This window comes from Podarcis bocagei (assembly GCF_964188305.1).
Source record: "Podarcis bocagei genome assembly, chromosome: 9".
Lineage (NCBI taxonomy): Eukaryota > Metazoa > Chordata > Lepidosauria > Squamata > Lacertidae > Podarcis > Podarcis bocagei.
The window spans coordinates 74727371-74753445 of record NC_138134.1 but is presented as its reverse complement, the minus strand read 5'-3'; the positions used below and the strand labels follow the sequence as shown (position 1 = coordinate 74753445).

The 26075-nt window shown below is 47.9% G+C and overlaps 1 protein-coding gene across 3 annotated transcripts; it reads left to right on the top strand.

Moving 5' to 3' along the window:
- Positions 1–1067: 1067 nt before the first annotated feature.
- Positions 1068–26075, top strand: PANK2 (pantothenate kinase 2). 3 transcript variants are annotated; one of them, XM_081207374.1, is made up of 7 exons: positions 1068–1435; positions 15391–15743; positions 17571–17824; positions 18544–18720; positions 19633–19756; positions 24658–24783; positions 25444–26075. In XM_081207374.1, the coding sequence occupies exons 1-7, from the start codon at positions 1186–1188 to the stop codon at positions 25492–25494; spliced, it is 1335 nt and encodes a 444-aa protein (XP_081063500.1). In that variant the 5' UTR covers positions 1068–1185; the 3' UTR covers positions 25495–26075. The 3 variants fall into 3 exon arrangements, with proteins under 3 accessions (XP_081063500.1, XP_081063502.1, XP_081063501.1); XM_081207376.1 differs by lacking the exon at positions 1068–1435 and having other exon boundaries at positions 15460–15594; XM_081207375.1 differs by lacking the exon at positions 1068–1435 and having other exon boundaries at positions 15461–15600.

Here is a 26075-nt window from a genome sequence, read left to right as displayed (position 1 = left end):
TGTGGTGGAGTCTCCTACTTTGGAGGTCTTTAAGCAGAGGCTTGACAACCATATGTCAGGAGTGCTCTGATGGTGTTTCCTGCTTGCCAGGGGGTTGGACTCGATGGCCCTTGTGGTCTCTTCCAACTCTATGATTCTATGATTTGAATAAGCAAGAACATTCCTATAAGGGAATGGGATCACTCCTTATAAATTTTGCTCAAAGGTCTGGGAACACAGGAACCTGTCCCACAAGTGCCTGTTCAGCTTCTTTGATCTGCATAGTGTGTGCTTTTACAAGTGCTACGTAATGCACTCCCAGTGTAGCTGCACCTGCCCTTTGGAACTCCCTGCCTCTTGACATTAGGGCAGGTCCCCTCGAGGTACATATGGGTAGGGGGAAGTGTTTCATTAGGTACTGAGGTGGAAAGATAGCCCACCTCATAGGGCTGGTGTGAGGATGAAGTGGAAGGAAGCAATGCTGCATGCCGCCCTTGAGCTCATTGGTGATGAAAGGTGCGATATAAATGTAACCCTAATACACGTGAAACCACCACGTCATGTGCACGTCTGAATGCGCTAACTAGGGTTGCTGCATGTTTTACTGGAATAACGCTGTCAAGTGCTTTTTCCCCACACTCTTTGATGTTTATTTTCTTTTTCATCAATTTCCTCACTTGAAATCTGAACATGCCGACCCCCACCCCGCGCGCCCCAAATCTCTCCTTGCTGTGTAGCCATGGCTACCCGACGTGCCATTCGTCCGCTAGCTCCGCCCTTTTGTCGACATCCCTTCTTTCTCAGTGGAGGATAGGCCCGTCGCTCTCCCTTCCAGAGGAGCCGGTTGGCTACGACGATCCCGTTACACGTCCCCGCCTCTTGAGGCCCGTTGTACCTGTATTTGCGTGCGTGTGGGTTGGCTCCTTGAATCGGCGGCTTTTCATTGGCGGGATTCGTTCTCCCTTGCCATTCATTGGAGGGATTTGGATCTCTCTTTTTTTTTGCGCCCTCCCCTTGGAAGCCTTCGCAAAGCCGCATTGGACATCTTCGCCCGTCGCTCCGCGCAAGGAATGCTCTGATTGGTAGGCGGTTTGCTTCTTCCCCCACCCCTCAAGGTTTCGCAGAGGGGAGGAGGCGGCGGCGGCGAAGGCGTTCGGCGCAAGCGCAGTGCCCGCCGTTTCCGCGGCGAATGGGGCCGCGCTGCGGATGGAGCCGCTGCAGAATGGAAGCGGCGAGGAGGGAGATGAGGCGAGGCCGCCGCCGGGCGCCATGGCGTCGGGGCGCGAGGCCGGACCCCCCGCGGAGCAACGGCTGAGGCGAAGCCCCGCCCCTGCGGCCCTGGCCGGGCGGCGGCGCAACGGCGCCTCTGGAAAGGCGGAGGCCGCGGAGCGTCGCGAGGAGCGAGCTGGCCCCGCCCCCCGGCCGCGCCTCGACTCCCTCCGCAAGAACCGCCCTCGTGAGTGGCTGCTAGGGGGCGCCGGGGGCGGGGCTTGGCCGGGAGGGGCGGGGCCTGGGAGAGGGGGAGGGGCCTCGCGGGGTTAGGGCGGGGCTCCCTATCAAATAGCTAGGCATGGCTTGAGCTTTCATTTATTATTAAAATTATATTAATTTTTGTTGATTAAATTTGTATGAGATTTAATTATTTCATAAAATTTATACACTGCTAGATTGTAAAAACCCTCGAAAAGATAAAATGAGGAACCATATTCTGCTCTTTTCAGGGTAGGATTAGATTTCACATTGTTATCTTATTGTTCTGACTTCCTTCCACCTCCATTTTATCTCTCGTACTGCATTTGCAGCCCACCTTTTTGCTCTCCCTCCCTTGCTTCCTCAGCTCCATTTTAGTGTCAGGACAACCCCATGAAGTTGAAACAAAATAAAAAAAATCCTTCCTGTAGCACCTTAGAGACCAACTAAGTTTGTTATTGGTATTTAAGGTGCTACTGGAAGGATTTTTTTTATTTTGTTCCAACTATGGCAGTCCAGCACGGCTACCTACCTGTAACTAGAACCCGATGAAGCTTAAACAATTTCAAAATGCAGAAAGCAAAAATAAAGTACAGTGTAGTAATTTGAATGAATGAATGAATAGTTTATTACGGTCATAGACCAGAAGAAAAGAAAAACATAAAAGGCAGCAATAGTTTACAAGGGAGTGATGGTGTCAATTAAAAGTTGTAAAATTATACATAAAAACAATACACATATACACACACACACACATATACATACTCATATATGCACTACAGTATATGTATGGGCTTAAAAAAAGGGGGGGGGCTTATCCAGGGGTCAGATCTTTTACTTTTTTACAGCTAATGCCCTCCGCTTGATCGCGGCCGCAGAAAACTTGGCCACTTTCAGTGTTACTTCTGGGTTTTTATCTCCTAGTAGGATTTTCAGCCGCTGAGATTCAGATCGACCTGGAAATTTCTCAACGATAGGGGAGATAAACAGTAACCTGATATCCCCGTAAAGGTCGCAGTGTAACAGCACATGTGAAGCCGTTTCCACCTCCTTCAGACCACATGGGCAAACTCGTTCAGCATAGGGTGTGCCCTCGTATCTGCCCTTTAGTAAGGCAGATGGCAATACATCAAATCTGGTAAGGGTAAACGCCCGCCTATATTTTGCGATTTGTAGGTCCAGCAAATATGGGGTTAGATTAAACCCTTTCCCATAATCTTGGATAGCTGGATATTTATCTATCTTGCTCATATGGTCCTGAAGCTCTACATCTCCTATTCGCTGGCTCACCATCATTTTAGCCTTTTCAAAACCTGAGGCTATGAGTTCTTGTGGGGAAAGCCCCAGGCCCCTCAATTTTTCATAAAGCGACAATCTCCATTTAGACTGGAATGGGTCTAGTAGAGTCAATGGAGCCACTCCCACTGGGAAAAATATGAGTTTTAGCCAGAAGTGAATCTTCAAGATCCATATCCTGGCATTAATAGGGAGTTGGCCAACCTCCAGCCTAATGGCAGTGTTAGAGACACAGGTAGGTAACCCTAGTAGGGAACGATAAAATTTAGTTTGTACAGATTCCAGGGACTTGAGTTTTTGACAATTAAATATCTGGGTGCCATACATCAATTGTGGAAGTATTTTTGCAACAAAGACCTGGGAGGCAGCAGGGACATATTGACCTCCTTTTCTGTAAAAGAATCTTATAATAGCTCTGGAAGATCTTTGCGCATTTACAATGGAATTCTTAATCTGATGGCACCAGGATCCCTTCTCATCAAAAATTATTCCAAGATATCTAAAAGATGTTACTTGCTCAATAGGTTGGTTATTAATTTTCCATTTATGTCGGAGTTTTCTCTTGGAGAACACCATAATTTTTGATTTAGTGTAATTTACTATTAGGTGTTCAGCTTCGCAATACTCTGTAAGAGCTCGTAAAAGCTTTCTTAGACCCACACAAGAGAAGGAAATAAGTGCCACATCATCCGCGTACAAAAGGATCGGGATTGGTGTATTATTTAGATTTGGGGAATGAGTGCTTGCTTCCTCCATCTTTCCGACTAAGGAGTTTATATAGAAGTTAAAAAGAATAGGAGCAAGAACACAGCCTTGCTTGACACCATGGGAACTTTGGATTTCCTTTGATAGGTTCCCATAACGGTCGCATCTAACACGGATCCGAGTGTTTTCATGTAGTCTACGGATAAGAAGCAAAAGACGTCTATCGATGTTTGTGACATTTAGTTTTTCCCAAAGTCTGTGCCGGGGTATCGAGTCGAAGGCTGATTTAAAATCTATAAAGGCTACATAGAGAGAGCCTCCTTTCTTTGAGGTGTATTTCTCCACTAGATGTTGCAATACCAATCCTTGGTCTAGAGTTGATCTATGTGCCCTGAAACCAGCCTGGGCTTCCTTTAGGATGTGCTCCTGTTCCAGCCAGTCCGCAAACTTTTCACGTAAGTGAGTTGCATAAAGTTTGCTGATGATGCTTAAGAGACTGATTGGTCTGTAATTGGCTGGATCAAGTTTACAGCCTTTCTTGAATATGGGAACGATGATTGCCAATCCCCAGTCCTCTGGTATTATTGCTGTTTGATCTATGCTGGTGAAAAGGGTGGCAAGGACTGGGGCCCACCAGTCAATATTGGCTTTGAGAAGTTCAGGAGAGATGTTATCTGCTCCCGGGGCTTTTCTGTGTTTGAGTGCCTGAATAAGCCTCCTAATCTCCGCGACCGACACCGGAGGCCACTCATCACCTGCCGCACACTGTATTAGTGGCTGAGTCAAAGGCAGAGCTGAATATGAAGATTGGAAAAATGCCTCCCAAGTCCCTGCAGGTATAGTATACTCCACTTCTGAGGAAGTGGGTCGCACTCCATTTGCTACCAGTCTCCAGAAGGTGGCCGAATCTCTCTCTCTGGATGCATCTATTAGGCATTTCCATTCTCTTTTCTGTGCCAGGAGTTTTTTGTTTTTGATCAAAATTTTATAATTCCGTTTATCTTCAAACCAGCCCGTGGGGAGTTGGGGTAAATTGGCAGATCTATAATTCTTGTATTTTTTCAATAAATTTAGCTTCATATCCTGACATTCTTGATCAAACCAGGGTTTGGAGTTTTTATATACTGAGGATTGCCTACTTGGCCTGTTCCTTTTTTCCTTCAGGGGATCTTGAAGGAGTAGAATTAACTCCTGAAATAAATTTATCTTTAATTCATGGCTTGAGGAAGTTATAAGGTTTTCTCTCTTAATGAGGAATTCCTTTGAGCATAGCCTACTTGAAATTTCCTTATGCAGTTCATCTGTCCATCTAATGCGCGAATATCTGAGCTCCAAAGCTGTAGGGCTCGAATGCTCGATTTTTTCAGCGCAGGATAAATCCTTTCCCGCATCTACGAGTGCACTTAATGGCAGATGATCACTGTCTAAGCGCTCCTCCACTTTACATTCCAGAACTTTGTTTTGAAGATCATACGACACGATTATATAATCAATTGTGGAGGCGCCATTGTTAGATATAAATGTGAATTCTCCGACCTTCTCCCCCTCTGTACGGCCATTTAATATAACCAGGTCCAACTTATTGACCAAGTGTAGTAGGCATAAGCCGGCATAATTGCAGCCTTTATCCTTTGAGATTCTAGCTGGTATTGGATGGGTTTCCTCTATAATGGGGACTGTTTCGTGGAAATGGGCAAACAAAGCCTCATCAGATTGTCCAGTTCTGGCATTTAGGTCGCCTGCCACCACTACAGAGGCATCAGGAAATTGATTTAGTAGTTTGTCAAGATACTGTTCTAACTGAACCCAAGTATTTCTTATCAATCTTTTCTCTCTTTGTGGGGGTAGGTATACATTAATCAGCAGCCAGCTGTGGGTTCTCCACTGTACTTGCACAGCTGTGGCCAGATGGTCTAGTGGGTCTAGTTTTTTAAATGTGGCCCTTAGCCTTGTTGAGATTAAAGTAACTAACCCACCTTTAACTCGCCCCCCTCTAGTACTTAAAAGACCTGGGAGGGAGAACGCAGAAAAACCATTTAACTCCACTTCACTTGTGCTCCAGGTCTCCTGAAGAAACGCAATGTCATGTCTCTGGATATATTTAGCAAAAGATTGGTCAGAGACCCTCTTTTGCCAACCTGCAATATTCCAAGTTAGCAAGGCAAGGTTGCACGTTGTCTTGCCAAAAATTGATCTTAGTCAATTTGCCTTTGAAAGATTTTTTGGGCCTATCTTTTTATCTGTTGGTTGGATTTCATTCATTTTGGCAATGTCCATAGATGTATTATCGCCCAGGTACTCAATGGAATCAGTTGAAGGGTGCAGCGTGCTAACGTTAGTGATCAGTACTCCTTTTTTTGGCAAATCTACCTTGAGGTGTTCTATTTGACTGATACCAAGTTCATCCTCATCCAGGTATCTCATGCTGGTCCAAGAGCGCGTTGTGGTTGTCATAGGGATGGTTTCCTTCTTAGATGGTAGGTTGTTGCTATCCCTTACGCACTGTGTTAAATCTGTTGTTTTCAGGTTTATCTCTGCAGCTGCAGAGGTAATATAAGGGTAGTCTTTCGTGGTTGCCATAGGGATGGTTTCCTTCTTAGATGGTAGATTGTTGCTGTCCCTTACGCACTGTGTTAGATCTGTTGTTAACAGGTTTATCTCCGCAATTGTAGAGGTATTATAAAAGTAATCTTTCATGAGGTCTGTCTTGGCTTTTACAGAGAGGTTCTCTTTCTTCAATTGGTCCGTTGCCGGTTCTTTCTCTCTTACTTTTTCCTGAGCATTCATCTCTGTTAACTTATTTCTAAGGGTCTCCAATCTTCTCAAGATCTCAGATTGGGCAAAGAAAGGCAACAATCCAAACTGGTTTATTAATGCCTTTTCTTCTGGGTAGAAGTTATCCATCCCCTCATTAGGCAATCTCATCTCCTGTCTTGGTTTCAAAGGCCCTTGCTCAGTATGTTCCAGTTTGTCTTTTGAGTGTCCTCTCTCCTCCTTTGGTTTACAAGTAAATCTTATCTCAGCTGTCGTAAACTCATCAGGGAACAATTTCAAACATGTGCTGTTTTCGAAGAATCTTGTTACCGTTATCCTTTTCTTTGACAGCAGATGTCTTGATCTATATATATATTTAGCCAAGTTTTGATCTTTGAAGGAGGCAATCACTCGCAGAGAATATCCATTGTAGAATATGAAATCTACTGAGGTAATGTCATTTAATTTTATCTTCCCTGGTAGCATATCATCTAAAATATTCACAAAATGCACCGAGCGTTCTTCCTGTGTAAGGAAGCCCTTTGGCTTCGGGTAGTTAAGAAAAGCTAACTTCCTATCTGCCAACATCAGTTTCCATCCTTTATCCTGGGGCAAGTCTTGCCCTGCTACTGGCTCATCTTGAAATCTGCCATAATCAATAGTATGGGGTGAGTCTTCTTTAATATTTATGGATCCTTGGGGTTTCAGCATAGGGCACCCGGGTAGTGATTCCGTTTCCTCACTTGTTTTATTAGGCAGCAATGATGTTTCTTTCAAAGACTTCAGCTGGATCTTTTTTCCTGGATCCACACTGTTGTTCTCTCTGCTGCCATGTGTAGCAGGTTTATTAGAGTTTGTTTTTGATTTTGTTGGAATCAGCTTATATAGTCTTTTCCAGCATACTTTGCATGCACGTCGGTTTGTAACAGATTTCCTTGCAGTTTTTATGTTCTTACTTTTCTTTTTAGTTTCAGCTTTCTTCTTATGGGATCTCTTACTAATGCCTCGCTTCTTTTGATTTACTTCGATAGGAAATTCAGTTTTAGGGACAGATACATACAGCCCTATGTCCTTTCCTTGGTGTAAATGATTTTCCGCTGCTGATCCTTGTGTGCACTTGCTGGTTGCTGGTTGCTTTGTATATTCTGGCTCTTGAGGAGTGGTTTGTAGATCAACACCATGAGGTTCTGAGCCTTTAGTTTGGAGGGGATAATTTTCCACTAATGTCAGGAGCAGCCCATTTGTTATTGTTAAGTATTTTTTCATAGCTGCCAGATCCAGATTTATAGAGAGCAGTGTAGTAATTTAAAGTAGAATACTGGCTATGTACTGCTCCCGCTGCGGATTGCATCTACAGTGGTACCTCGGGTTACATACGCTTCAGGTTACAGACTCTGCTAACCCAGAAATATTACCTCGGATTAAGAACTTTGCTTCAGGATGAGAACAGAAATCGTGCAGCAGCAGCGCGGCAGCAGCAGGAGGCCCCATTAGTTAAAGTGGTGCTTCAGGTTAAGAACAGTTTCAGGTTAAGAACAGACCTCCAGAACGAATTAAGTTCTTAACCCGAGGTACCACTGTAAACCTAACAAACCCAGTGCAGATAAACCAAATGGAATGGCATTAAAAGGCAGAGGGGAGGCCTTTTACAGTTGCAGGGGAGCCACTACTTAGAGAACTCTGTACCTCAGATGGTTGAGGAACCCAGAGGTGAAAGCTTCGTGTAATGCAGAGGCAGGGAATCAGCTAAAATACTGTGAAACAGTGCTATGAGATTCTGTGTGAAGAATGCCCTGCGTATTTATATACTACACATTCATGGTATTTCATAAGTCTAACAGAGGAAATCTTGTTTCTAGATGAGATTTTTTAAAATACATAAACAATTGACTCATGTATGGCATCACCAACTTTAGTACGTGTGCATTTTTAAAAAATCTCATTTTGAAGACCAATTCTGTATCTGACATTACACCACTGCCATCTTGTTCATTCTATGCATATAATGGATGCCACATGGCTTACGCCATAAGAAACTCATTTATCTTAAATGATGCCATGAGATCGTTTGCTGAAACAGGTTTATGTGGCTATTTTTCCTGAATGTACATAGATGTCAGCAAGCTGGAAAACTCTGGAATTCATTGTCTGAATAAACATGAGGCTTCTATCAGGATGGCAGGCATGAAAAAGCTGACTCTGAATCTTGAGCCTGTCCATAATTATTACAGAAGAATCTTGTGTTTATAGCTCGAGAACTAGGGCTGGATCCTGTTCTGGTTTAATCAATCTAGAGTTGAAAAGAGTGTGGCTCTTTTCAAAAAAGAATATGTTGATGAGCTAGCCCTGCCTTCTGCAACTTGGTGCCCTCAAAATGTTTTGGATTGCAAGTCCCATCAGCCCCAGTTGCCACATTCTGATTTAGAGGAAGTGGTGGTGTTCATTGGGAAATGCCTAGATAAGGTTGGCAGATGTTTGCTGGAGGTCTTGAGTAGGGCAAACTCTCAGTGAAGGTGCAAAAGGAGAAAGTAAAAGGGGGAAGGAGCTGACGGGGTATCATTGTTGCAAATGGGGTTCAAGGAACAGTGCCATAAGACTGCCTTTGTTGTGCAGTTGCACATTGCAATTAATTCGAGCTGAAAGGGATGTTGACACTTAGCTGCAGAAATCATGCCTGGTTTGCTGTGTTCAAAGGGTTGTATATTTTCAGCGGCTCCCTATATCCCCCTTCACCAACTATCTGAATGTTAGGTTGATGAAATAATTACATAATTGCAAATCCTCCTGCTGCAGCTGATAAACTGCAAAGAAAATGGAGGCCCTGGCACAGGGGTTGGGGAAATTTGTTTCTTTGGTTTAGCTGCAGTTTTCTGCATCTCAGGACTGTTGCTTGTTTGAATGCTGTTAGTCATGCAAAAAATTCTGCTGGACACACAAGTCTGCGTGAATTGTGCTTGATCATTATCCACTCTGGGATACAGCTGGTAATCATGTTGCACATCTGCAAATACTATTCAGGCAGTTTCTGGGGTGACACTAGATGATGCAGTTCAATATGTACTGAAGGTCTAGGTTTTTTAAAGTGTGATTTGAAGTCATTTTGATAAATCTAGCCTTTCCTCACTTGCACCTGAGCATTTGGTATATAAGGTTCTCAGGAGTCTTTGCCACCTGAGAAGCAAAACATTTTGTTGGTAGGAATCTGGTCTACACAAAGCTACATATGCATAGCAGTTGTGATGGTGTGGAAATGGCTTTTTGTGCATGCTTAATGGTACTCAGCACAGGTAGAAGCAAAACAAATGACTTTCCTTCTTGGAGGTTTTTAAGCAGAGGTTGGATGGCCATCTGTCATGTATTAGTTGAGATTCCTGCATTGTACAGTGGTGCCTCGCAAGACGAAATTAATTCGTTCCGCGAGTTTTGTCGTCTTGCGGTTTTTTTCGTCTTGCGAAGCACGGTGTCGGGAAAGTTTTGGAAAAGCTTCAAAAATCACCAAAGTCTTTAAAAACCTCAAAAAAGGCTACCACACCCTGTTCTATGATTTGCTCCTCGAAGTCAAGTCGCAACTGTATTAACGGTGTTAAGAAAAAGGAAACAAACTTGCAAGATGTTTCTGTCGCAAGCCCATAGGGAAAATCATCTTGCGAAGCAGCTCAAAAAAACCCTTTTGTCTTGCGAGGCATTCGTCTTGCGAGGTACCACTGTAGGGGGTTGGACTAGATGACCCTTGGATCCCTCCCAACAATATAATTCTATGATAATGCCTGATATGAGACACACATCTATAAAAATATATTTTAAAAAGGTATGTAACACAAGTTGTTCATATGGTCGTACTTTTCGGATGCCGGATTATCGTCTTGCAATGAACTACTCTTTCCCCAACTTTTGAATGAAAAGTGTAATGCCGGTGGACAACAAAAGAGGTTTAAAGACACTCTCAAGGCAGATCTTTAAAAATGTAGTATAAATACCGACAATTGGGAAACACTGGCCTGCGAGCGCTTCAATTGGAGAACAGTCTTTACCAAAGGTGTCATGGGCTTTGAAGACACTCGAACTCAGGACACAAGAGAGAAATGTGCTAAGAGGAAGGCACGCTTGGCAAATCTACACCGTGATAGCCTGGAAACCCATGTCCCCACTGTGGAAGGAAGTGTGGATCTAGAATTGGCCTCCATAGTCACGTACGAATACACCGTTAAAACCGTATTCATGGAAGACAATCTTACTCGGCTACGAGTGATCGCCAAAGAAGAAGAATGAGACACAGTTCGTATAAAAATGCTGCTCCTATAAAAGAAATGGAGCCCCTTTCATAAAAGTCCCTCCCTCAAAGAAATGCAATGCAGCTGGGTCTGTTTTTCCTGCTATTAAAAAAAAGAAAGAAAAAAGGTCTAGCCAGTGGAACGTCACAGAGCAGATATATTGCAGGCCAGCTTGTGGGATGAATTCATTTTATACGTGAGACAGGATTGGAGTAACTGAGCCTGAAAGTACAATGGCTGCAAGTCATTATCCTTACCTTCTGCCAAGAAAATGTCTTGGTTGGAGATAGTATCCCTTTCCACCCCACCATCCACATGCAGAATTGATTTGTGCTCCAGCACTGGCTAGGCGGAGATCACACGTCCTAAAACAGAGAGGCCGGGAGATCATGGGGATCCTGACAGTGGAAGTTGCTAGTTCTTGCCAGTCCCCTCCCCCCACCAGACTTTAAAGGCACATGCAGTAGTGTTTTGTGTGTGTAAAAGAATCTGGAAGACAAGTTATTTTAAAAACGAATATTTTGTATAAGTGTAAGTTGTGCAAGGGACGTGGGTGGCGCTGTGGGTTAAACCACAGAGCCTAGGACTTGCCGATCGGAAGGTCAGCGGTTCGAATCCCCGCAATGGGGTGAGCTCCTGTTGCTAGGTCCCTGCTCCTGCCAACCTAGCAGTTCAAAAGCACGTCAAAGTGCAAGTAGATAAATAGGTACCGCTCCGGCGGGAAGGTAAACGGCGTTTCCGTGCGCTGCTCTGGTTTGCCAGAAGCGGCTTAGTTGTGCTGGCCACATGACCCAGAAGCTGTACACCGGCTCCCTCGGCCAATGGAGCGAGATGAGCACCGCAACCCCAGAGTCATCCTTGACTGGACCTATGGTCAGGGGTTCCTTTCCTTTTAAGTTGTGCAAGACCAAAATTGTGGTCTTTGGGAAACATAGCCCCAGATTCAAATGGAAAGTGGACCAGGAGGAATCTGGAGTAAGCGTGTTCCTTTAGACACAGTCGTGGAAGACACAGTAAGTCGCTTTTCCCCTCAGTGATGTCCTCTCCTGTCTCCCATGTTCCTACGACTTGGAGTCGACCAACGAAGTTGACTGCCGGGGGACTCGGGACAAAGCGAGGAACTTCTTTACACAGCACATGATGAAACTATGGAATTGACTGCAATGGCTGTCAGCTTTAAAAAGGGGATTCGACCAATCCATGGAGTCTAAAGCTATCAGTGACTGCTAGTCGTGATGGCTGTGTTCCTGCCTCCAGTCTCAGAGGCCTCAGGCAGGGGTCAGCAAACTTTTTCAGCAGGGGCCGGTCCACTGTCCCTCAGACCTTGTGGGGGGCCGGACTATATTTTTTTTGGGGGGAAATGAACAAATTCCTATGTATTTTAAATAAAAGCACACATTCTAATGTAAAAACACGAGGCAGGCCCCACAAATAACCCAGGGGTGCATTTTAAACAAAAGGACACATTCTACTCATGTAAAAACACGCTGATTCCCGGACTGTCCGCGGGCCGGATTTAAAAGGCGATTGGGCCGCATCCGGCCCCCGGGCCTTAGTTTGCCTACCTGTGCCTCATGCCTCTGAATGCCAGGTGCTGGGAATGACAGTGGGAGAGGGCTGCTGGCGTCTAGCCCTGCTTCAGCCGGATAGCTCAGTTGGTTAGAGCATGGTGCTGATAATGCCAAGGTTTCAGGTTCAATCCCCATAAGGGACAGCTGCCTAGTTCTGCATTGCAGGGGGTTGAACTAGACTGGGGTTTCTCAAACTTGGGAGTCTCCAGTTGTTTTTGGACTACAGTTCCCATCATCCCTGACCACTGGTCCTGCTAGCTAGGGATGATAGGAGTTGTAGTCCAAAAACAGCTGTGGCCCTGCCAACCACTGGTAAGTGGCTCCACCAAGAAAATTACCGCAAGGCAATGTTGCCCTTGAAATGTTATTCACCTTTTTAAAATAATGGCCTCTTTTAGGAATGCCTGTAAATCTACGAAGCAGCATTTCTGAAATTCTTAGAAATAGTCCATCTTGTACCTCTTCTGTACATGGCCGCAGAGGAAGTGAGGGAGAATGCATTTCTCACTCTGGCAAATGTACTTAATGCTTCTAACTTCCACTGTTCTTAGGCTAGAACAGCAACAAGTACTTTTTAACATGGCCATTAATATGTGCTTGGGGTAGTTCCCTGAACTGTTGCTTCAGCTTTGATTTTGAGAAACAGGTGACCTGGTAACATCACTTGTAACCACTTTGATTCTGGTTTACTGACTTTCTCACCAATAGCATGGTTTTTTTGGGGGGAGTAATCTGGAGGGGTATTTATAGTTTACAGTCGCTATCCGTAGTGCTATTTATTTTAATGAGTTAGTCAGGAACAGCTGGTTGGTATATATGGATTTATACACCATGTGCGTTTAGCTAATGGGCAGGCCTTGCTGGGTCAGAAGTTTGGGTATAAATGTAAAAACAAAGAATGGTTCAAATTAGTTACTTATAGAAGGCATTTCCAGCCTTGAACATTGGAATGTATCTTCCACACCTGGCTTTGGTACCGTATTTTTCGCCCTATAGGACGCACTTTTTCCCCTCCAAAAATGAAGGGGAAATGTGTGTGCGTCCTATGGGGCGAATGCAGGCTTTCCCAGGCTTCTTGCAGCTCCGCGCCACCCTCCCGATCCCGGCGCGAAGCTGCGCGGAGCTCCGGAGGGTGGCGCGGAGCGTGCCTGTGCTCCAGGGCTTCTTGCAGCTCCGCGCCACCCTCCCGATCCGGCGCGAAGCTGCGCAGGGCTCTGGAGGGTGGCGCGGAGCTGCCTGCGCTCCAGGGCTTCTTGCAGCTCCACGCCACCCTCCCGATCCCGGCGCGAAGCTGCGCGGGGCTCCGGAGGGCGGCGCGGAGCTGCCTGCGCTCCAGGGCTTCTTGCAGCTCCGCGCCACCCTCCCAATCCCGGCGCGAAGCTGCGCGGGGCTCCGGAGGGCGGCGCGGAGCTGCCTGCGCTCCAGGGCTTCTTGCAGCTCCGCGCCACCCTCCCGATCCCGGCGCGAAGCTGCGCGGGGCTCTGGAGGGTGGCGCGGAGCTGCCTGCGCTCCAGGGCTTCTTGCAGCTCCGCGCCACCCTCCCGATCCCGGCGCGAAGCTGCGCGGGGCTCCGGAGGGCGGCGCGGAGCTGCCTGTGCTCCAGGGCTTCTTGCAGCTCCGCGCCACCCTCCCGATCCCGGCGCGAAGCTGCGCGGGGCTCCGGAGGGCGGCGCGGAGCTGCCTGCGCTCCAGGGCTTCTTGCAGCTCCGCGCCACCCTCCCGATCCCGGCGCGAAGCTGCGCGGGGCTCTGGAGGGTGGCGCGGAGCTGCCTGCGCTCCAGGGCTTCTTGCAGCTCCGCGCCACCCTCCCGATCCCGGCGCGAAGCTGCGCAGGGCTCTGGAGGGTGGCGCGGAGCTGCCTGCGCTCCAGGGCTTCTTGCAGCTCCGCGCCACCCTCCCGATCCCGGCGCGAAGCTGCGCGGGGCTCCGGAGGGCGGCGCGGAGCTGCCTGTGCTCCAGGGCTTCTTGCAGCTCCGCGCCACCCTCCCGATCCCGGCGCGAAGCTGCGCGGGGCTCCGAAGGGTGGCGCGGAGCTGCAAGAAGTCCTGGAGCACAGGCACCTCCGTGCCACCCTCCCGATCCCGGCGCGAAGCTGCGCGGGGCTCCGGAGGGTGGCGCGGAGCTGCCTGTGCTCCAGGGCTTCTTACAGCTCCGCGCCACCCTCCCGATCCCGGCGCGAAGCTGCGCGGAGCTCCGGAGGGTGGCGCGGAGCTGCCTGCGCTCCAGGGCTTCCTGCAGCTCCGTGCCACCCCCCGGATCCCGGCGCGAGGTCCTGCGGGGTCGCAAGGCTTGCAGGCAGCAGCCTGCAGCCCATAAGCTCGGGGGATAGCAGGGAGGCGCAGCGCCGCCACCCCGCTATTCCCTGACCTGATCTGAAGGCTGGGGGGGGGAGCAAGCTTGCTTCTCCCCCCCCCCCGCCAGCCCCACAAGCTCGGGGGACAGCGGGGCAAGCCGCTGCCCCACGGAGGCTAGAGATGCTGTCCCTGAAGGCAGAAGAGGGAGATGGAGCGCTCTGTCTCTCTCTTCTAGCTTGGGGATGGCTGCGCAAACCTGGGGGGGAAATAATTTTTTTTCCCTTGATTCCCCCCCCAAAAAACTTGGTGCGTCCTATGGGCCGGTGCGTCCTATAGGGCGAAAAATACGGTAATAAAACTAGTCGTTTTGTCTGTGGAGGGTGTTAATACATTCTGTTGGTTTTGTATTTGATGTGTGTATTGTGCACTGCAAGCCTTTTTTCCTTTAGACTGTCTTTCCACTCAGCTTCCCAACGCTCAGCCTTCTTGCCCACCCCCAACTTCCTTTCTCTTACGCATTTGCAGTTCTTTCCCTAATGTGGCAGAAGCCATGTGGCTTTGCCAAGTTTCTAATTCATGTGTTGATGCTAGAATGTATGTGAACATTCTGCGGTGTCATGACAGTTCAGTGAGTGGTTGGGGTGAGCCCTTGTCAACTGGGGGCGGCAACTGGGTTTTATTTTTATTTGTTAAATTTGTATACCGCCCTTCATCCGTGGCTCTCGGGGCAGTTCACAGTATAAAATTGCAAAATCAGTTTAGTCTCTTTAGAAATGTACAGTGGATGCTCGGGTTGCGAATGTGATCCGTGTGGGATGCACGTTCGCAACCCGCATCTGCACATGCGCGGGTTGTGATTCGGTGCTTCTACGCATGCGCAAAGCATGATTTAGTGACTGCTGAAACCCGGAAGTAACCCATTACGGTACTTCCGGTTTCGGCAGTCTGCAACCCAAAAAAACACAACCTGAAGCGGCTGTAACCCGAGGTATGATTGTATAATAAAACACCACCCTTGTAATGATCCCTTTTCTCCCTTATTCCTTTCAGTCTTTCCTTGGTTTGGCTTGGATATTGGAGGGACCCTGGTGAAGCTTGTGTATTTTGAACCAAAAGACATCACCACGGAGGAAGAAGAGGAGGAAGTGGAGAATCTGAAGAGCATTCGGAAATACCTGACCTCCCACACTGCCTATGGCTCTACAGGCATTCGTGATGTTCACCTTGAGCTAAAGGACCTTATGCTGTGTGGACGTAAAGGCAATCTGCACTTTATACGCTTCCCTACTCATGACATGCCTGCTTTTATTCAAATGGGCAGCGAAAAGCACTTCTCAAGCCTCCACACTACCTTATGTGCCACAGGAGGTGGAGCATATAAATTTGAGCAGGACTTTCGCACAGTATGCAATTTTTGGCTTATATATTTTTAAGCTGCTATAGCGCATGGTTGAAGCTTGCAAAACAGAGGTGCTGCACTTCTTCATAACCTCTGCAGCAACTCTCTTTTGTAATGCTGCTTCCTGATTTGTGTGTAAGGGCAGTGTGAAGCTGGTCTCTGCCAGGCGTGGGAAACTTTTGGCCCGATAGATGTTGCTGAAGTACAACTCCCATCATCCCTGGCCATTGGCCATGCTGGTTGGGGCTGATGGGAGTTGTAGTTCAGCAGCATTTGAAGGGCTGGATCTACACTGATATGAAAAATGCTATAAAAATGCTTTAAAATTTAGCTCTCAATGCAATTGACCATTGGTGATGGATTGCTGCTCTACAGCATCCTCTGTTATCACATTTTTATAATGCTTTTATAATGTTATAATTAACCAGTGTAGCCGAGGCCCTGGTTTGCTAGATGCAAGCTTTAACCTTGTTCTTGCATTCCATGAAACAAAACTTCCATGAGAAAAACTCTGTGAGCAAGATGATTCTGCCAGCTATTGCTGCTCCATCATTGCCATCTCTTCGGGATCTCAACACTGCCTTCATCAGCCTCTGTTGCTCTCTAGGTATTTGGGACTACAACTCCCATTGGCATGTGCGGATAGCAGTTGTAGCCCAAAATATCTGGAGAGCACCAGGTTGGTGAAGGCTGGCTTAATGTAGGACAGCTGACTGAAGAGTTTGTATTGTACTGATTGTAGTGGTGACTGTGATAACTTAGTCCAAGCTGCATGCTTCCCTGGCTTCACCATTGGGTTGCAGGTTTGGTGTGTGCACAGAATGCTGCTGCTCAGAACCGTGTTAGAAACGCTTTCTTAGGTAACCAAAGACAAGTGAGGGGGAAAGCAGTGAAAGGAGTTGTTTTTCATTCATTAGGCAGGGGTGCTGGTTTACGGCATGCCTATGATTTCACTGTGAATCATAGAATTTAGGTCTATTAAACAGACCTTTGCTTCTCAGCTGCTTCCTCCCTCGTTCTAAACAAAAAAAGAATTGTATCTCATACATGCTGGGAAGGATGAATGTTGATGGTTAAATGTGGGCTAATTTAACAACCAGCTCTCATCCTTTCCAGCGTCTTTGAACTACGTTTTTCTATCTCTTTTGTTTTTGTTTACAACATTAGATGTTTCCTGTTTTTTGTGTGTGTTTCTTCTATTGTCCTGCCCATCCTGTTTTTCAGTTTCCAGAGATTAAACCTTCATGAAATCAGACTTCAGCGCTGTGGCTAAACTTCAGAGTAGCTACTGGTGTTCGGTTTCAGAGAGCCTAAATCATAAACATATCCTCCGTGAGGGCTGCAGTTCCTTTGCCTAATGGCTGTTTACCCCATTTCTCCATTTACCTCAACACCTCTGTTCGTTTGCAGTTACTGGACTTGGCTTATTTTATTAAGCTATTTTTACCCAGCATTTCCCAGGGCCCTTAGAGATGCTTTAAAACACATACAATTCATAAAAAGCAATAGAATCACCGGTCAGCTTACAATAAGCATGCCCCCCCCCCAATAACCCACCTTTAATCAAAGCAAATAATTGTTTGCAGGTTTAGCAGACTGGCATGGATTTGAATAAGCCCTTTTTGCTAGTATTGATGGTGGTGAACTTTCAGGCTTTGCCATTTCTAATACTGAAACTCAAAGGGTTCTCATTTGTGGTTGGCCAGTGTTTCTAAGTGCTGAGAGAGAATGGAAGGGGGGTGGGACCCGTAAGCTGCTTGATGAAACCCTCCAGGCCTTCCTTGGAGTGTTTCAATATCTAGTTTTCTTCAAAGCTTGTTTCTCCAAACAGGTGAGTGACCTCCAGCTTCGCAAAATGGATGAACTGGACTGCCTTATTAGAGGAGTGCTGTACATTGATTCGGTTGGGTTCAACGGACACTCGGAGTGCTACTATTTTGAGAACCCAACTGATCCCGAGAAGTGCCAGAAGCTCCCCTTCAACTTGGAGAACCCTTACCCTCTTCTGCTGGTGAACATTGGCTCCGGGGTCAGCATCCTGGCCGTCTATTCTAAAGACGATTACAAGCGGGTGACTGGGACCAGGTGAGCTTTGAAAGCGTAATGCTTTCCCTTTCAGATCTGCTAAGCAAGTCGGGTCAACGAATCAAGTGACTTGCAGTCCATGTGCATGGCTAAGAGATACCTCTGGTGTCAGATGGGCACAGTGCGACTGTGTCATGTACAGTGGTACCTTGGGTTAAGAACTTAATTCGTTCTGGAGGTCCGTTCTTAACCTGAAACTGTTCTTAACCTGAGGTACTACTTTAGCTAATGGGGCCTCCCACTGCGCCGCCGCCACACGATTTCTGTTCTTATCCTGAAGCAGAGTTCTTAACCCGAGGTACTACTTCCGGCTTAGCAGAGTCTGTAACCTGAAGCGTCTGTAACCTGAAGCATCTGAACCTGAGGTACCACTGTAGCTGCTGAGGCTGCAGTTCTGTTCATCTGGCAGCAAGGCCTATTTACCACAATGGGACTTATTTTGGAGAAAACATGCCTCAGGTTTAGCTGCAAAAGTGTCATCTGCTCCCTTTTCTCTGTGAGGATGTAAAAAAAGAAAGGATTTTGCCACATCCTCACATCCCTCATGAGACTAGCATGGAGGCCTGTGCTGTGACGTTGTCTGTTAACTAGTTAACTTCATTTCTGCTGGGTTAAATCACAGGCGTCTTGTCCTGCAAGTTGTTGGTCTTCTCATCCCCCTCTACCCAACGCTTTCGCAGGATGGTAGAAGTGATTTGTGCGTCTTGTTTGTTTGCTAGCCTTGGAGGAGGAACCTTTTTTGGTCTCTGCTGCCTGCTGACTGGCTGCTCCACCTTTGAAGAGGCCCTCGAAATGGCAGCCAACGGGGACAGCACCAAAGTGGACAAACTAGTGCGGGACATTTACGGAGGAGACTATGAGAGATTTGGGCTTCCCGGTTGGACGGTAGCATCCAGGTAAGGCCGCACCTGGTGTTTCAGTAGGGGGCATGAGGCAGCTTGAATAACTTTTCCCCATCTCTTTGGTTTTGGCAACCTGGGAAAAGGTGGCTTCTGAATGAGCCTCTGAATGTCAGTTTTGGGGAATTGCAAATTGGGAGAGCACTGTTGAGCTCATGTCCTTGCAGGCTTCCAGTTGGCTACTGCAGACTAGATGGGTCTCTAGTCTCATTCTGCCATGAACCTTCCTTAAGTTTTTATGTTTTTAGCTATTGTAGTGCACTGCATTTAATTTCTTTGCTCGCCCAGAGCCATTTGACATGGGGTAAGCTAAGAATCAGACAAACGAAAACTTGTGTCAACCCTGAAACAGAGCAGCAGTTGTCTTTATTTTGCTTCAGATGAATGAGCATAGGAAGTACCAATAGGACCCAAGAGAAGAATTGTGTCTCTAAGGTTCTTATGCCCATATTCCCCAGTTTATAGACTGTTGGCCTCCTCAGGCTTGATGAGCCTGTCTTGTAGCCTGTGGAAGTGTGGGCTTGGAAGAGGGAAGTGAATCAGGCATGGGACTAGCCCAACTTTCACTCCAGTGCCACTTTTAACCGGCAAGGGGCTTCAGCTCAGCACCTGAATGCATGGAAATTCACACTTGATCCTTAGGGTGTTGGGTAGCAACTCTTGGAAAAGCTTCTATGGACCCAGTAGAATAGACTCGCTCCCACGAAAGGTGGTGGACTATCCTTCCTTAGAGGTTTTTAAGCTGAGGCCAGATGGCCGTCTGTCAAGGATGATTCAGTGGGTTGGACTAGATGACGCTTGGGTCCCTTCCAACTCTGATTCTAGGAACTGAAAGTTGGCAATCCCATATGTTTCTCATGTAAATGGATTTTTAGGTGGGGGAAAAATTGTGCACAATTTTCTGTCCAGCTTTGGAAACATGATGAGCAAGGAGAAGCGAGAGGCAGCTAGCAAGGAAGACTTGGCAAGAGCGGCTTTGATCACCATCACGAATAACATCGGCTCCATAGCACGGATGTGTGCGCTTAATGAGGTATGGAAAGAGAGGAGCCGGGGAGCCAGTCAAGGGAAGTGTGTGCTTTTCAGTTCCTCACGGTCCTGTTGGGGGGGCTGGGAATGCCTTCTGAAAGCATTATCTGTCTTGTTGTGGTCTGTTGTGAATGAGCAGCCAACTGTTTTGTGCTTCCCACTTTGCTCCTCTCCTGCCATGAGCTGGAGAAATAAACCAGGAATCTTTGGTTTCCCGTTACATCTGAACGAAAGATGGTGGTTGGCTGCTCATTTACAAACCACAGTCAGCAAACTGCCCCTTCAGCTGTGGTTTGTGGTTGGCTTGCTGACTGTGGCTTCTTAGGGAGTAGCAAGCCAGGATCCCAGCTCTGCATGTTTCCCGCCTTCCTTTCACACGGGGGGTGTTTAGGGTTGGGGGGAGCAAAGTGAGAATGATCAGGCAGCATGCACAATAAACACTGAGAGTCTGGCTTAGTGTTGTGTGTGAATGTGAACAATGAGTAAAGAGCTGTCCTTTTGCTCCGGTGAGCAGTGAGAATTGCTGATGCTGAGGCCCCGCACTGCACCATGGTCCAGCAATGCTTCTGAGCCACTTCCTGTTGCTGTCGAGATGTGCTGGGCAGCATTGACTAGGGATATTGTAAACCTGTTCCAAACCAAGCTAAATAACGTTTCCAGGTTTCCGATGAACCCCACTGTTAGATTGTAAACAGTACAGAGAGCTTCCTTTTCTGAGGGTAGTCAGGAGAGACAGACAGGAGGATCTTTGGAGTCACTGCTGCTTCTAAAAGGGATAAAACTCCCTGTCGAGGCTGAGGACTTCAGCCGAGGAAGAGGGAGCAGGCCAGGAAGTAAGCTGTCTTGCAGCAAGAGTCGCTCCTCCTATCCCAGCTTTCGTGGCATTACCTGAGCTTGGTGCTTTCAGCTTCTTTACAGTGCTGCCTTGTTGCAATCATGTCAAGCAGCATTGTACAGGGCTATGAAAGAGCCAGGCCCTCTCATCTTTTGCCTTGGGGCGTCGGTGGCACAGCAAGGAAGGCTAGCATCCCTGCCACTGTAACCCATCGCCTGATATAACAGCAGCTCCAAAGAGAAGCCTTTGGGGGACACTCAGAGGAGGTGTGCAGGATAATTGGAAAACCAGAGGCAAAGGTGACACTATGGTAGGAAAGGGTTAGAGGAGGAAAGTGGTAACAGCCAGGACTTCAGCTTTACCTGATCTCAATTGCCTGCCTTCACCCCAGGTCTTAAGGTGAGTCGCTGATGCAGAAGTTCTTTCTGCAAGGTAGCTTGCACAATAGATATTGTGCTGACTTATTTCTCCTCTAGGATGTGAACTTCACACCACCCTACCCACCGTTGACCACTCCAGTAACCCTCTCTTACTGGGCACAGCTTCTCCTGTCCCTAGATCCCAGTTCTCTCTCCACTGATCCCTACTTGCCAAAGCAAACATGCCACCACCTTCACAGCAGGCGCCCTGACAGTTAATATTCTGTGACTGACACTTGCCCATCAGCAGCAGCTCAGCCAGGGAATAATGCAGGACCTCGAAGGCCACCAATCTTAAACGTTTTCTGTCCATAGGATGAAAACCAGCAGAAACCCCCAGGAATCAACTGTTCAGTTATTTTGCTCAAATGTCTCTTCTGTGATAATAATAATAATAATAATAATAAATTTTATTTATATCCCGCCCTCCCCAGCTGAGCCGGGCTCAGGGCGGCTAACAACAATCAAATAAACAATCAAATAATGACACATTCTAAAAAAATTTCATTATAAAAATTAGTTAAAATCACATTGGTGGCAACCGATTAAACAAAATTCTGTGCAGGTTGCCAGAGGAGGGGGTCAGGCTGCGCCCTGACTAAAGGCCTGGCGGAACAACTCTGTCTTGCAGGCCCTGCGGAAAGATGTCAAGTCCCGCAGGGCCCTGGTCTCTTGTGTCAGAGCATTCCACCAGGTTGGAGCTGCAGCCGAGAAGGCCCTGGCTCTAGTTGAGGCCAGCCTAACCTCTCTGAGGCCTGGGACCTTGAGGGTGTTATTATTTGTAGACCGTAGGTTTCTCTGTGGGGCATACCAGGAGAGGCGGTCCCGTAGGTACGAGGGTCCTAGGCCGTATAGGGCTTTAAAGGTTAAAACCAGCACCTTAAACCTGATCCTGTACTCCACCGGGAGCCAGTGCAGCTGGTATAGCACCGGATGAATGTGATCCCGCAGCGAAGACCCCGTAAGGAGTCTCGCTGCGGCATTCTGCACCCGCTGGAGTTTCTGGGTCAGTCTCAAGGGCAGCCCCACGTAGAGCGAGTTACAATAATCCAGTCTGGAGGTGACCGTCGCATGGATCACAGTGGCTAGGTCAGGGCGAGAGAGATAAGGGGCCAACTGCTTAGCTTGGCGGAGATGGAAAAATGCCGCCTTTGTTATAGCTGTAATCTGCGCCTCCATAGAGAGGGAGGTATCGAAGATTACACCCAAACTCTTAACAGACGGTGCTGGCACTAATTGCACCCCCGCAAGAGATGGGAGTTGCCCCCTCGATCCCATATCGTCCCGCCCCAGCCAGAGGACCTCTGTCTTCGAAGGATTTAACTTCAACCGGCTCCCACGTAACCATCCAGCCACAGCTTCCAGACATCTGGTCAGTGTGTCTGGGGCCGAGTTAGGATGGCCATCCATCAAGAGATAGAGTTGGGTGTCATCAGCATACTGATGGCAACCCAGCCCAAAACTCCGGACAAGCTGGGCGAGGGGGCGCATAAAGATGTTAAAAAGCATCGGGGAGAGAATCGCACCCTGAGGCACTCCACACACCAAGGAGTGACGCGATGACAATTCCCCCCCAAGCGCCACCCTCTGTCCCCGATCAGAGAGAAACGAGCGCAGCCATTGAAGGACTGTGCCCTGGATCCCCACGTCGGCAAGGCGGTGGTCCAGGAGTTCGTGATCGACCATGTCAAAGGCTGCTGACAGATCTAGAAGAATCAGCAGCCCCGACCCGCCTCGATCCAGCTGCCTGCGGAGATCATCTGTTAGGGCGACCAGAGCCGTCTCGGTCCCATGACCAGCACGGAAGCCGGACTGGAATGGATCCAAAGCAGATGTTTCATCCAGAAACCTACCAAGCTGTTCAGCAACCGCTCTCTCAATCACCTTACCCAGGAATGGAAGATTCGAGACCGGGCGGTAATTGGATAGATCTAAGGGATCTAACGATGTTTTCTTTAAGAGCGGACGCACCACCGCCTCCTTCAGGTCCCCTGGGAATATCCCGGTGCCAAGGGACAAATTGATGATATCCCCCAGGGGGGCCCGCACCTCGTCTGGACACGCTCTAATCAGCCATGACGGGCACGGGTCAAGAGGACAGGTGGTGGGCTTTCCAGCTTGGAGGAATCTGTCCACATCGGCTGGAGATATCCGGTCAAAGTGGTCCAATACTGGACCCGAGGACAGTCGAGGGGCCTCCAGTTCCTTTATTGTATCCAAATTGGCAGGGAGGTCATGGCGGAGCAACAGGACCTTCTCCGCAAAAAAGCTCGCAAATGCCTCACAGCTGTGTGTCAGATTGTTATTTAAATTTGGCTGTCCTTCAACGGACGTTAGAGACCGAATTATGCTAAATAATTGCGCCGGGCGAGAGCTAGCGGATGCAATGGAGGCCGAGAAGTAAGACTTCTTAGCGGCCTTCACTGCCATCTCATAGGTTTTCATAAAAACCCTATAAGATGTTCTTGAGGCTCCGTCACGGGCACCCCGCCATACTCGCTCTAGCCGTCTGAGGTCCCGCTTCATTTTCCGAAGCTCCTCGGTAAACCAGGGGGCCCGGTTTCTGCGGGGTCGCAGAGGGCGCTTAGGTGCGATCTCATCGATGGCTGCCAGGAGCTGGGTATTCCAGCCCTCAACAAGCTCAGTCAATGAGTCGCCAGGGGGAGCAAGGTCCCGCAAGGCCTGACGGAATCTATCAGGGTCCATCAGCCTCCGCGGGCGAGCCCAAATTGGCTCGCCACCTAAGCGGGGTGGGGGTGGAAAATCAATCCTGGCTTTCAGTGCGTAGTGATCAGACCATGGCACCTTCATCGAGGGAGACATGATCACATCTATACCGGCGCCAAAGATCAAATCCAGCGTGTGGCCTGCTTGATGTGTGGGGCCCGAAACAAACTGGGAGAGCCCTAGTGTCGCCATGGAAGACACCAGGTCCAGAGCCTGTGAGGAGGGAGTGGCATCAGCATGGATGTTGAAGTCCCCCAGTACCAATAGGTTGGGGAACTCCAAGGCCCAGCCGGCCACCGCCTCCAACAGGCCTGACAGGGTGGCTGCTGGTGCGCTAGGTGGCCGGTACACCAGCCAGACAGCCAAGCTCACCTCGGAGCCCCACACTAGGCCAACACATTCAATGCCGGGGATCGATGGCGATGGCAGAGCCCTGAAAGAACAATGATGCCTGACCCCCCCCCCCACTTCATTATCTCGTTCTCTATCCTAGCTTGTCCCATTTTGCTGCAACTAATTTCCACACCGCAATCTGTTCTCTCCCATCTGGACCAGGCTTGCACCCTCTAATAATTGCTTACCTCCTGAGCCTGGTGCTAACTTGGAAATGCAAAGCAGTGCAAAGTGGGGCTCAGGAGATATGATGCTCTTAACTAACTTAAACTACTGGGAAATGTTGGTCGTTGAATGACACACAAAGGCAAGAACTAAATCGGCCTTCGGCAGCCTGGTGCCCTCCATAGAATGGACTACAGCTCCAGCCAGCCGGGACTGATGGGAGTTGTAGCCCAACGACATTGGGGGCTGCACTAGGTTGGCAAAGGCTAAACTAAATGAAAGAAATGGCAGAGTGCATGTTTTAAGTGTGTTTGCTACTGTGAACAGAGATGTCAAGAGTCTTAACACTCCTTCCCCCTCTTGCAGAACATTAATCGGGTGGTCTTCGTGGGGAACTTCTTGCGTATCAACACAATCTCGATGAAGTTTCTGGCGTATGCTTTGGATTATTGGTCAAAGGGGCAGTTGAAGGCCCTGTTTCTGGAACACGAGGTAGAGTCACACTTCCTCCCTCCCCCCCCAACTATAGCCAAGGCAGGGTAGGGTGGGTGGTAAGTATCCTGCAAATAGATTGTCCACTGTTTCCATCTTTTGAATAAATGAAAGGTGTGGGGGGGGACCTGTTTCCATCTTTTATTTCAGTGCTGTGGCTCTCATAATCTGACAGTTCACTAATCCTGAAACTCTCTCTTTGTAATTATTATAATAATTAACTGGATTTAGAGCTTAACTATCCTGAGGATGCAGGGCAGTGAATAGCAATTTAGTAGGTCATATAAAAGGAGCAAAGAGGGGAGGAGGTGGGGTAATACCCAGGTGTGTGTGTGTGTGAGAGAGAGCGAGAGCGAGCTGAACTTAATAAAAAGAAGCCCCCCCCCCCTGAAAGCAAGTAGTTCATCTGAATATGAGGGGCTTGTGCGGGGGGACTCGGCCAATCTCAAAGGGCATGACAGGGTCCTTACCTGCCTTCCTGGCTCGGTGTGGTCACACATAGTGGTGTTTTTTCCCCTTTCTTTTTAAAGGATATCTAATCAAACAACCATCACTTTAAAATCAAAGTAATGAGTAGGCCGATCTTGATCTTTGGGGCAAGTGTATTTTGACAAGCAATCTGATCCTTTGCATCTGTGCTGGTTTCGTTTTTTTAAACAGGGCTACTTTGGAGCAGTTGGAGCTCTTTTGGAGCTTTTGAATACATCCTGATTCGAAGTGGAGCCTGGCCCAGGTTTTGCTGCTGGCAACATCTACACCAAAGGGAACATCTCTGTTCATTCAGCTTTATTTGTAAGGGGGGGGGCGGTCTTGTCTGTTTGACAAATAACAGAAAGAAATAGTGAGTGACCTCAGCGATCAGTGCCGAAAAGGACAAAGGTGTGTGTGCTTTTTAAATAGCATAATCTGAATATAAACTAGTTTGTAAGAAGCCTATATCTGTTTATGCGAACTGTATTTGTCTTGCCTCTGGTAAAATACATGTTCAATCAGTCTTGCTTTGAGCAGCTCATGCCGTGAGGTGGCTGAGAGGGGGTCAGGGGCATGGGTGGTACAGGTCGTACTATTCTGAAAACCAGCCTTTGCCAGCCTGGTGCCCCTGTAAGTTTTGGACAGCAGCTGCTGTTTTTTGGAGGACACTAGGTTGGCGGAGGCAGCTCAAAACCTATTTTTAAGTTCTGTTTTTTTTAACTTTCTAATCTTGTATGGACTCTTATTAATTTTCATCATAGCGCTGAACTGTGTAGAATATGAAAACACACTTGAGATATTAAATCTATTTTTAAAAAGAA

Excerpts from the sequence above, each read along its gene's own strand:
- PANK2 (XM_081207374.1), top strand. The coding sequence starts at position 1,186 with ATGGAGCCGCTGCAGAATGGAAGCGGCGAGGAGGGAGATGAGGCGAGG. Across the intron at positions 1,436-15,390 it reads CCTCCGCAAGAACCGCCCTC|TCTTTCCTTGGTTTGGCTTG; the intron begins GTGAGTGGCTGC and ends TATTCCTTTCAG. Across the intron at positions 19,757-24,657 it reads GGATGTGTGCGCTTAATGAG|AACATTAATCGGGTGGTCTT; the intron begins GTATGGAAAGAG and ends CCCCTCTTGCAG.